The 12,446-nt window shown below is 40.5% G+C and overlaps 1 protein-coding gene across 2 annotated transcripts in view; it reads left to right on the top strand.

Moving 5' to 3' along the window:
• The window catches only part of KAT6A (lysine acetyltransferase 6A), a 79,918-nt gene that overhangs the window by 44,871 nt on the left and 22,601 nt on the right, over positions 1 to 12,446 (top strand). For both annotated transcript variants that reach the window (XM_077805941.1, XM_077805942.1), the window contains 5 exons: positions 5,931 to 6,046; positions 7,522 to 7,663; positions 8,128 to 8,289; positions 9,375 to 9,468; positions 11,661 to 11,892. In XM_077805941.1, the coding sequence (XP_077662067.1) occupies positions 5,931 to 6,046; positions 7,522 to 7,663; positions 8,128 to 8,289; positions 9,375 to 9,468; positions 11,661 to 11,892 (746 nt within the window). The remainder of the gene's footprint in view (positions 1 to 5,930; positions 6,047 to 7,521; positions 7,664 to 8,127; positions 8,290 to 9,374; positions 9,469 to 11,660; positions 11,893 to 12,446) is intronic.

Consider the following 12,446-nt stretch of genomic DNA (forward strand, 5'->3'; position numbering starts at 1 on the left):
CGGGCAGTAAACAAAAATTCATAGCCCGTGACCTGTCCATGACTTGTACTATATACCCCTGACTAAATCTTGAGTGCTCTGGGGGTGGGGCACAGCCTGGGGGTACCGCTGCTGCATGGCGGAGGGGTTTGGGAAGGGTGGCAGGCTCCCTACCTGCCTCCACACGGCTCCCCGGAAGTAGCGACATGTCCCTCGGCTCCTAGGTGGAAGTATGGCCAGGAGGGCTCAGTGCACTGCCCCTGCCCTGAGTATTGGCTCCGCAGCTTCCATTGGCCATGGTTCCTGGGGGTGCTGGGCAGTGGTGCCTGTGAGCGGAGGCAACACACAGAGCCGCCTGGCCGCCCCTTTCGCCCCGGGATATGTTGCTGCTTCCAGGGAGCCCCCAAGGTAAGCGCCGCCCGGAGCCCTTATCCCCTCCCGTGCCCCATTCCACTGACCCAGCCTTGAGCCCCCTCCCACAGCCAAACTCTTGCTGCTGCTCGGGGAGCGGTGGCCCGAGACTGCCACAGCAGCAGCCGGTGTGGCTGGCCAGGGGCTGCCTGAGCCTCACCAGCAGCTGCAGAAGTCCTGGAGGTCCCAGAAAGTCACAGAATCTGTGACTTCCGTGACAGACTCACAGCCTTAATCATTAGGCATGCATAGCATTTTACAGGTAAACTGAAAGTACAGATTCTTGCCATGAGTAGCTTACAGTCTGTTAGACAAAGGTCAGATGGAGGCAGCAAACAAAATAGGGAAGGTGAGAGCTGCAGTAAAAGATTATAAAACACTTTTGATGCATACATCTCTTGTTGTTTATATTTTATGTTTCATCTTTGAGGGAGCTAAAAATGCACTGAATTGGCAGGTCATAGGACATGAACATAAGAATACCGGCGAACAAGATGAGCAGTAGGTAACAATAGAGCAGTGGATGGCCTTGAAGGGTGTTGCATTAGAAGGGTCAGAGTAGAGCAGGACTGGCTGATGGGGGCTGTTGTATATTTGGACTGCCTAAATAGTAGCAATTTGGAGCCTAAATATTAGGAAGTGTATTGTATGGAGCCTCTAGCTTCCTTAGAATGGTATTCTGTAAGTAATTGCTCTGTTTCTGGCCCAGGGTGATGATAGAATCATAGATCTGTAGGACTGAAAGGGACCTTGAGAAGTCATCAAATCCAACCCCTTGCGCTGAGGCAGGACCCAGTACACCTACACCATCCCTGACAGGTGTTTGTCCAACCTGTTCTAAAAACCCTCCAATGATCGGGATTCTAAAACCTTTTTTGGAAACCTGTTCCAGAGATTAACTACTCTTACAGTTAGAAAGTTTTGCCTAATATCTAACCTAAATCACCCTTGCTGCAGATTCAACCCATTAGTTCTTGTCCTACATCAGTGGACAGGGAGAACAAGTTATCCCCAACCTCTTATAACAGCCCTTAACATACCCATAGACTGTTATCAGGTCCATCTCAGTTGTCTTCTCTCAAGAATAAATATGCGTCATTTTTTTTAACCTTTTCTTATAGGTCAGGTTTTCTAAGCCTTTTATAGTTTTTGTTGTTCTCCTCTGGAGTCTCTCCAATTTGTCCATATCTTTCCTAAAGTGTGGTGCCTGGTATTGGACCCAATACTCCAACTGAGGCCTCACCAGTGCCAAGTAGAGCAGGACAATTACTTCCTGTGTCTTATGTTTACTCCTGTTAATGCTCCCCAAAATATTAGCCTTTTTCACAACTGCATCACATTGTTGACTCATATTCACTGTAACCCCCCCGATCCTTTTCAGTAGTAATGTCATGCCAGTTATTCCCCATTTTGTAGTTGTGCATGTGATTTTTCCTTCCTAAGTGACGTACTTTGAACTTGTCTGTATTGAATTTCATCTTGTTGATTTCAGATCAATTCTCCAATTTGTCAAGGTTGTTTTGAATTCTAATCCTGTCTTTCAAATGTTATAAGCATACTCTCCATTCCATTATCCCAGTAATTAATTAATATATTGAATAATACTGGACCCAGGACTGACCCTTGTGATGGGACTCCACTAAATACGCCCTCCAAGTTTGACAATGAACAGTTGATAACTACTCTTTCAGTACAGTCTTTAAACCAGTTGTGTACCCACCTTATAATAACTTCATCTAGACTGCATTTCCCTAGTTTGCTTATGAGACTGTCTCATGGGACTGTGTCAAAAACCTTACTAAAATCAAGATCTCCTGCTTTCCTCTCATTCAGTGGGCCAGTAACCCTGTCAAAGAAGGAAATTAGGTTGATTTGGCATGATTTGCTCTAGCCAAGTCCATGCTGTCTATTCCTTATAACCCTGTTATCCTCCAGTTGCTTACAAATTGATTGTTTAATAATTTGTTCCAGTATCTTTCCAGTTATCAAAGTTATGCTGACTGTTATATAATTCCCTGGGTCCTCTTTGTTCCCCTTTTTAAAGATACGTACTATGTTTGCCCCTTCTCACGTCCTCTTGGCCTTCATCCATCCTCCATGGATTCTTGAACAGTTCTAAAATCGCTTCAGCTAGTTCCTTAAGTATCCTATGATGAATTTTATCAGGCCCTACCAACTTGAATACATCTATCTTCTCTAAATATTCTTTAACCTGTTTTTTTCCTACTTCGGCTTTTGTTCCTTCCCCTGTTAATATTGATTGTGTTAAGTATGTGGTCATCATTCACTTTTTTTTAGTGAAAACTGAAGCAAAATAGTAAACACCTCAGCCTTCCTAATGTCATAGGTTATCATCTCTCCTTCCCTGTTAAGCAGAGGGTCTATACTTCCCTTTGTCTTTCCTCTGCTCTTAATGTATTTAAAGAACCTCTTCATATTGCCTTTATCTCTCTTGTTAGTAGGTATAACTCATTTTGTGCTTTAATCTTTCTGATTTTGTCCCTACATACTTTTGCTATTCTTTTGTGCTCCTCCTTAGCAGTTCATCCATGTTTCCACTTTCTGTAGGATTCCTGTTTGATTTTCAGGTCATTAAAGAGCTCCTAATGGAGCCATATTGGCTTCTTACTATTCTTTCTAGTTTTCCTTTGCATGGGGATAGTTTGTACTTCTGCTTTCAATATTGTCTCCTTGAGAAATTGCCAGCTCTCTGAACTCTGTTTTCCTATATAAAAATTGCATTAGCCTATATAAAATCACCATCTGCCTGTGGGCCTCTGTGTTATTCTGTCCATTTTTATAGTTTTCACAGTCTTGAATGATCTATTCCTTCTAAAATTACAAGTTTTGCTCTTTCCTTAAGTATAACTATCCCTACGCAGTTTGTTCCCCTTACTCCAGATATTTGGGCTTCTGTTTGTTTACCTTTTGTTGTTCCATAGTAATTGGAATGAACCCAACCTAAATATAGTCACTATATACAAAGAGCCTTAATGAATAATGAGTTGTGATAAGTCTGCACTAAACCACAGCAGTGAGATAAACCAAACTAATATGAGAGCCATTAACCCTTCAGATCCCAGCACAAATGCAGCAATGCTGTACATAATTGCTTATTTCTGATACTATTACATGGGTGATTTAAAAAAAACAAAACAAAAAACCCATAATAAAGTGCTGTAATGACTAGCTTTTTCAGTCAGAGAATTTTGGCTTAGAAAAGTAAATGAAAATCTGAATCTAAACTTCCAATAGTTTGGACAGAAATTTAGTAAATAGATGCCCTTGTCAAACAGTTGCCGGACAGAAAAGGAACAAGTTTTTGAAAAACAAACTTTGGATGTAATGTATTTGATATTGCAAATAATCTGGTGAAGGCAAATGTAATTTTAAAGTGAAGTAGCTGGTGGATTGGTTTTGGCAGGGATTGGGTTAAACTGTGGTTGAGATGCAGTTGATGCAAGTGCCTGTGTAGAGCTGAGCTAAATGCTGCACCTGAGCAAACGGAAATGCACAAGCCGAATGAAGTATCGCAGGGAAGAGACTGAATCTGTAAGTGTGTGAGATGGAAGTAGTGTAGGGGTAGACCACAGCAAGCCTGCGAGTTGTTCAGTACATCTCTTGGTGGGAGCTTTCTCCTGACCACTGCAATGTGCAAACAGCTGTACTGGAGCCGGGTCTCCACATTTACACTGGGCATTCATTTGGACGAGAGGTTGATTGTTGATGCGAGGGCACAGACGCAGGAGACATTGCCACAGGTGCACATTACTCTTTGTTCTTCCTTGAAACATGCCTGGAGATGCCTGGGATGATTGTGTTGGTGACTGACTGCCAACTCTGCGTTGTTGCTCTCAGGAACAGTGAAGGAAGAGTATGCAGTAGTGTTCGACTAGACAAGAATAGAGATTCCTATCAGAATACAGTGTAGGAGATTCTTCACTATGGATTTGCACAGATATTAAAAGATCCCTACTCCTTTCTTTATAAATTGGCTTTTGTTAACAGGTGAAATTTTCATGTTGCATATATCCAATTCTGAAAAGTGTTGGGTGATTGCACTTTCATTTCACCATGGGATCCAAATACTAGCCTAACACTAGTGTTAGCTTTTAGCACCAAAGGTTGTTTTAATCCAGCTAGCACAGGATTTTTTGTCTTTCAGTAAAACCTTTTTACTGTTCAAAGGAAGGTAAACTCACTCCTTCATTTAGCTCCCTTCCTATTAGAGAACCTTAGACAACCCCCCAGGCCTTTTCCTAAAAGGGAAGGGCCTATGGAATCAATAAGCTGAGGGAGAAAGGCATTTTTTCAATTAGTGGAACTTTTGATCATAAACAGATACCAAACTATAATTTTTGAGATTTTTTTTTGATCAACCTCTGAAAAAACTTAGCCTTGATAAGAATGGAAGGAAATATGAACCAAGCACCTCCGTTGCTGATTAACGCATGTGGTGCTTTTGGATAAAACTCTAGGACAGGAGGCTTTTGTTCTTTTCTGAATCTTGAGGTATTTTGTTCAAACGTGTACACCTAGGAGAGCTGAATGAATAATAATCTGAGCTTTCCTCCTTCTTCATTAGTCCTACTTAACAGATAGAGTTATACTAAATGGAAAAATCTGGATTTGGGATGGTAGCATCTCATGCCGTAACCCAAATGCCAAGGATGTTTTTAGCTATTTCATTCTACTGGAATACATTTATTTATAGGCATTTCACTGACACTCTTCATATTAATATCTGACAGCCTACTGCTAAGTGGTCTCATTTATTAATAGCTATGCAGTCCATGCTGAGACATGTGACAATGCAAAGTCACTGAAAACCTTTGGATTTTAACCATGTGAGTGCTGGAGCCTTTTGAAGTAATGTGATCATGGACTGACAAAAAGTTGAAAAAAATTGAGAGGGTGTGCAATTCCTGGATTCCAAAGCTTATATCCTGGAGAATGTTTGCCAGCAAACTCAGATAAGGAACTGTCAATAGGAGTTTGGGTAACATCTTAAACCAATGACCATACCCTGAATAGAGATTTGTTTGCCACTGTTGTAACTCACAGCAGTGCGTGTGGTGTGTGTGGGTATACATTATCACTGGATATATGTACGTGTATGTCCAAACACCATCAGCAGTTATCTATTTCTCTGCTTAGATATTGCAGTGGTGGGGACACAGAATCACCTAGACTGAAAGAAGATTAGGTTGAGTGATTTATAAGAGTGTTTGTTGAGTGCTGGCTATATCTGGGGCTATGACCTGCAGCAAATGTGGGTAATATTAAATGCATCTGATTGTCATGAAGGTGTTTGCTAGCTCTCCCGTCTCTGGATTGGGTGCCATACATGAAGAGTAAGTGGTATTGCTGTTGGCTTTAAAAGCGGATGTCAGCATCTTCCTGTTTCTCTGTGGAGCCATGTAGAGGAAGACAGACTAGATGGATATAAACATATTTCTCCTCCCCTCCTCCCCCCTGTACTCCTGAAACTGATAAGTATTTGATTTTCTAATTTACAAAAATATTTTTTTCTTGAACAGAAAGTAGGGGTGACAGGGCCTCCTGATCCACAAGTCCGCTGCCCTTCGGTTATCGAGTTTGGGAAGTATGAAATCCACACCTGGTACTCCTCCCCATACCCACAGGAATACTCAAGGTACACTGTGCAAACTCTTCACCTTCATTGGTGTTTACAAATTGTGTGATAGTTACTCTGGCAGGTGCAGAAATCCCAGGCTGGTGAACTGGAATTTTAGCATATAAAGAGCATATATGTGATTTATGATAAATAATGAAATGAGTATCTTGGGGTCCATTTAGGCCTAATCAAAAAATTGATAAATTCTCTCATGTCCCTATATACTGCAAGTATTACAAATGCTTTCGAAAGGTATCATAAGATGGATATGCAGAGAGTTGAGATGCTGTGTTCCCAAGGGAGAGAGCACTCCCAGGCTAAGTGATCTGGCAATACATTGTTACTAAACATGTAGATGACTGGAGAAGTTGAGTTTGAGGTCTCATCAGTTCTTTAGTTTTAGCATACATTACAATATAAACAATATTCATTAGCATACATTACAATATAAACTGTTAAAGCTTGTGCTGAGGTGAACTTCGAAATAATCTGATTTAGAGCTGTGAAATGGCAGGATGCATTCTTGAAGGAAATGGAAAAAGAAATAAGCAGAAAAGTTGCTAAGAATAATTTGTTTAAAATTACACTATATGAACTGTTGCTAAATTATTTTTGGTTCCAGATATTTATTTACAGTTGTCATCAGCATAATGCCTCACATTTACCAAACCCAAATATGGTAAATTTGTCTGTTTCCTGACCTAGGAGACTGCCATGTAGCAGAGAGTAAAATTTATTTGGTCGCTTTTATACTGTTTTCTATTCACTGAAAACCTTGCAAACTGTCTAAACCACAAGCTATTCAATAATCAGAAAAAAAGTCAGTTCAGAATGTGGACCAGCTTTAAATAAGACCATAGAGGGGAAAGAATGAAACCACAAAACACCCTCTCTCACCCAGTCATGCAGCACGGGGATCACTGTAAAAAATAATTCTTACTCTTCCAAATGCTGTGGGATTAGTTAAAATAACTGTAATTAACACTGTAGCTGGAGAGAGTAATTGGAGTCAAGTCAATAATAGCAGGCTCACCATCAACCCCATCACAGTGAATGACTTGAACAGAGAAAGGCTTCATAGAAATTAGAGATTGAATTTTAGAGACTGAAAATTACAAAGCCCTCCCCCCAATGCAGAACAGTTCCTTACAGTATTTCTCCAGTTTTAGCTGACACACACAATGGGACCTTCACCACTTCCATTGGATACTGTTTCACACTTTAGCAGAGCTCAGTACGTGGAACACTGTGTATATGTAAAATGTGTATTCATTATAGAATAAAGAAATGGGGTAGCTTTAGATTTATTTTATATTTTTGGCTGAAGTAGATATTTGGTTAAGTTGTTTGGTTAGTGAGACTGCTTTTATCATTTTCTTTTCCCTCAAGTTCTGTATTAGCAGGACTGAGGAATTTGGTACTTTTGTTATAGTTAATAAGCAAAAGCATACAATGTATTTATAGATTTTGATTTTCTTTACCTTTACTTACAGGCTACCTAAATTGTACCTTTGTGAATTCTGTCTAAAGTATATGAAAAGTAGAACTATCCTCCAGCAGCACATGAAGAAATGTGGCTGGTTTCATCCTCCAGCCAATGAAATTTACAGAAAGAGCAATATTTCAGTCTTTGAGGTAAGTTAGGAAAATGATTGATAACTGCTGCTTTCCTGTGTCATTTAAAATGTGACACTGATGCCTTTACAACATTCATATAGATCATGTGGGATTCATATACCCTTAAAAATATTGCCTTCTCTTTGTCCTTAAATCATTCAGCTCTGTAAAGAATGAAGAAGTGAATGATAGCCCTGAGTGTCATAGTGCTGCTAAGTTCATGAGTAGATTAGTGACCTCAAAATATGTTAAAAGCCGTAAATGGGGTTAATTTCTCCTTCAGGCTGATATATTAATATAACAGAGTGATCAGTGCCCCCTAAGTGTACCCTACCACTTTGACAATCATCTGAGCCACTATGCATTATCTGGAAATCCTTTCTTTAATGTTTGAGGGTTAGAATGAATTGAGATATCCAACAGAATCAGATAATTGTATGGTGATAAGTGTAATGACTTCATTTGTTCTCTGTTTCTGTAAGGTTGATGGCAATGTCAGTACCATTTACTGCCAGAACCTGTGCTTGCTGGCAAAACTCTTCCTGGACCACAAGACACTCTATTATGATGTGGAGCCATTTCTTTTCTATGTGCTGACACAGAATGATGTCAAGGGCTGCCACCTTGTAGGCTATTTCTCGAAAGTAAGTATTTTAGCATGGAATAATCTTGGATTCGGACTTGGAGCTGGACCTGTTCTGTGTCGGTTTGAAATATAGTGTTGCCAAAGGGTCTTTCGTTAATTGTGGCAGTCCTGGTCTTAGACAGTGTATGAAGAATTCAGGGACGTGTAGCAACTAATAAAGCCGAATTTCCTCTTCATATTGTTGAACAGAGCATATCCTCAAAGGAACTAGTACAGCACTTAGCAGCTCAAAGGGAAAAGTTTTTAAATGACTTCCTATTCCCTTGATGGTGATAGGTAGAACTGCTTGTGAAGTAAACATTGTTACCCACATAAAGCTATCTAAGCTCTTCCTCGGCAGAGAATGTCTTTTCTTGGTCTGCAGTTTGAACCTCCTTTCAAACCTTTTATTTTGTATGCTAGGAATGCGGAGTCCACTGATGCTGAATATATCTTAGTGTTCCCCATATAGAAGCCAGGCATAGGAAGCCAAACATAAGATTTCAAATAGCTACATTTTCAAGTCTGTTTGTCCCAGCAGTAGTTGTTTTGCTTGCAATCCTAGCCATCAGAGAAACAAGGCAAAAACCAAACAAAAAAACCCCAGTGGCAGTAATCAATGGTCATCTTTCAACTTCTAGACCAGCACACAATGGCTTGGATTTTGATTTCAGTTACAGTGGTGTGAATCTTGGTTCACTCTAGATTTACACCAGTGTTACTTGGATATGAGAATCTATCTCTATGTCTTTAGCACCTCCATTTTGGTGCTTTTGAGTGATTGGTGGGGACTTAAAAATGACCGTCAGTGTAGGAATTTATCTTTGTTTCTAAGTCGAAGAAGGTAGCAGATGTCACTGTCTCATTCTTTCCCCCCTCCTGGGGTGGTTGTTTCAGTAGTAATGACAATGACTTGGTACTGTTCCATCTTAACTCACTGGGGACTGTGCTTCGCTGCTGCGCATTGCTGTCCCCAAGGAGCTGTGACTGGGGCTTTCATTCTTAGTCTTTAGTTCAGGATTAATTACTAGGTCACACACAGCAGCTTCTTTTCTATCTCACTAAACCATTGTTTTTCAAGTTTCTTTCTCTTTTCTCTATCAGGAGAAGCACTGCCAACAGAAGTACAACGTTTCCTGTATAATGATTCTTCCCCAGTACCAGCGTAAGGGCTATGGCAGGTTCCTCATTGACTTCAGTAAGGATCACTTTCACATTCATGTTTTTTTCACCTTTTCATATTTGTTTGGCCTTTCATATTTTTAGACGTGGAAGATGTACAGGTATCCAGGAACTTTCTTGGGTGAAATACCTTCTCCAGAATTAGCTGTATTCTGAGAGCACCAGAAAACATCCAGACTTCTGGGCTCTGCTCTTTAAACTGGTGGAAAGCTAAATGCTGAAAACAAATACATGATTCTCCCTCTGATTCCCATGTTTACCACATAAGTGCCTCATGCCAAAAGCTGTAGAGATGCTCAGTGCAGAGTTTCTGGCAAAAGGTAACCCTACTTTAGTAGGTTTCAGAGTAACAGCCGTGTTAGTCTGTATTTGCAAAAAGAAAAGGAGTACTTGTGGCACCTTAGAGACTAACTAATTTATTTGAGCATGAGCTTTCGTGAGCTACAGCTCACTTCGTTGGATGCATACTGTGGAAACTGCAGAAGACATTATATACACACAGAGACCATGAAACAATACCTCCTCCCACCCCACTGTCCTGCTGGTAATAGCTTATCTAAAGTGATCATCAAGTTGGGCCATTTCCAGCACAAATCCAGGTTTTCTCACCCTCCGCCCCCCCTCCCCCCCCACAAACTCACTCTCCTGCTGGTAATAGGTAATACTTTAGTAGTTCTTTCTGAAATAAAGTAAACCCTAAAACTACATTGCTTGTTGAAACTGTCAGCAGCTGAACTAAGAGACTTATAGTTTCTCAAGCAGATGCTAATAATAGTTTGTTTATTTTATCTTTTGATTTAGAGTAATCAAAAACATCTATACACAGGCTCTGAGCACTCTGTCATTTGTATAAAATTACGAACTCAAATACAAATTTCAGTCAGCTCCTCTTACTGACCAGCAGCTCTAAATACAAACAATAACACCCCATTACATTGGCCAGTACCTCAGTCTCCACTGTCAGCTTGTCTGCACTTACCAGTACAACGATACTGGTATAATTAAACCACTTTACTTATACTGAGGTAACCCCTGTGTGGCCACTCTTATTCTGGAATTAGTGTCCACACAGGTTGTTATAATGGTACAACTATACTGGAATAGTTCTGCCAATAAATTTCCCTGGGTAGACCAGACCTAACTCTCTTCAAGGACCAGGTAAAATACATGGGCCCTACAAAATGCCCTGAAAATCAACAAATCTAGGTTATTTCAGATCAGGAGTGGGAGCCCCCGGCTCTGATAGGGAATGACTTGTCTGCCAGCAACTTCCTCTTTGTTCTGTCTAGCATCCTTGCCTCCTCTGATCACAAGTATGGTAGTATATCACAGGAAAATAGGCAGTCTTAGGCCCATTAGGGCTCTATAGGTCAGTACCAGAATATGAGAAGCTCAGGGATCTAATTGAAGTTTCCCAACATAATATTTTTTTTAAAAGGTTTGGGATTTTTTTGGTTTAGCCAAGTGGTGGAAATATGTGCTTCCCCTTGAAATCCTCAGTCATCATTTCAATCACGTTTTGTGCCTGGAATATTCAATTTCACAAGCACAAAAATATCTGGGTGTGCTCTGAGGAGAAGGTTACTGCTGTTTTAGGCTGAAGTCGGTTATGAAATAGTTCTTTTCCCTCTTGTCTTTCATTAATGATTAAAGACAATAGAGTGACAGTACACTGTTTTGTAATTACTATATTAGTGTACTCTAAAATAAATTTGAAAAGGATATTTAGAAGGCTTTCTGCACTTTAACTGCATGCTCAATATCCAGATAACAGTTCCAAGGCACTTTCTCATTATATTGTCCTTCTTCACCTGAAGAAGAGTTCAGTGTAAGCTAAAAAGCTTTTCTCTCTCACCAACCGTAGTCCAATAAAAGATAGCTCACCCATCTTGTCTCTCTAGGTTCAAAATAGGCAGATTATGCCATCTAGTGGTGATAGCTCATAATGTGTAATCAAAGCAGGATGCAGTTTATAAATGTCTGAATGTACTATAGAATAATGGAGGTTAGAGATGGAAAAGATCTGACCGATTATTCGGTGTCTCCTGTAGATGCAGGATATAGTCTTGGTTTTCAAACACTTTCCGTCCCTTTTTTGGAAGAATGCCACTGTACAAACTTCTCTATAATGTTGCCACTGGGATAGGATGTAACGTTTGGTATCTACATATGCCAGTCCTTGTGAGAAGTTGCTTTGTGTTTCCTTAGGCTATCTGCTATCAAAGCGTGAGGGCCAAGCAGGGTCCCCAGAGAAGCCATTGTCTGATCTGGGCCGTCTTTCATACATGGCTTATTGGAAAAGTGTAATATTGGAGTGCCTTTATCATCAAAATGACAAGCAAATCAGCATCAAAAAGTTAAGCAAACTCACTGGAATCTGCCCTCAAGACATCACTTCCACTCTGCATCACCTGCGAATGCTTGACTTCCGCAAGGACCAGTGAGTATAGCAATCGCACTGCTTCTCAGCTGGGATCCAGATACAACTGTACAGAGCTGGGGGAGGGGTCATATTCATACACTTGGGTGGTGTAACATCTCCCCTGCTCCCCAGGGGCTGGCTCTGACTGCTCAGACAGCATTAGCAGGACAGATCACACAGTAATATGCCAGGGTGAATGTTGAGAAGGGCAAATATATAATCTGAGCATCAAAGCCAAGTAACATACCATCAGCTCTTACACAATAGCAGTGATGTGTCTTTTTACTTTTCCTGTTTCTTTGTGGAGGTAGTATGGAATGGTGTCATTCAAAATCACATGAGCAAAGGTACTCTTTGTCCTGCAACAAAGGTCTTGTTTACATTATAAAAGTGACCATGTCAGCAGCTCAAGTTATAACACTGATGTCCCCGAACACAGTTAAAGCACATTTTTGTAGTTGGGACTTAGCCTTTTGACTGTGTTCTTGAGTAGCATTAAGCCTTTGATATGTACCCTAAGTAATGAGTGTGTCTCTCTCATCCTTTCCTTCCCTTCATTTTAGGCTGCCTCT

Source organism: Eretmochelys imbricata, chromosome 26, assembly GCF_965152235.1.
Source record: "Eretmochelys imbricata isolate rEreImb1 chromosome 26, rEreImb1.hap1, whole genome shotgun sequence".
NCBI classification, from domain to species: domain Eukaryota; kingdom Metazoa; phylum Chordata; order Testudines; family Cheloniidae; genus Eretmochelys; species Eretmochelys imbricata.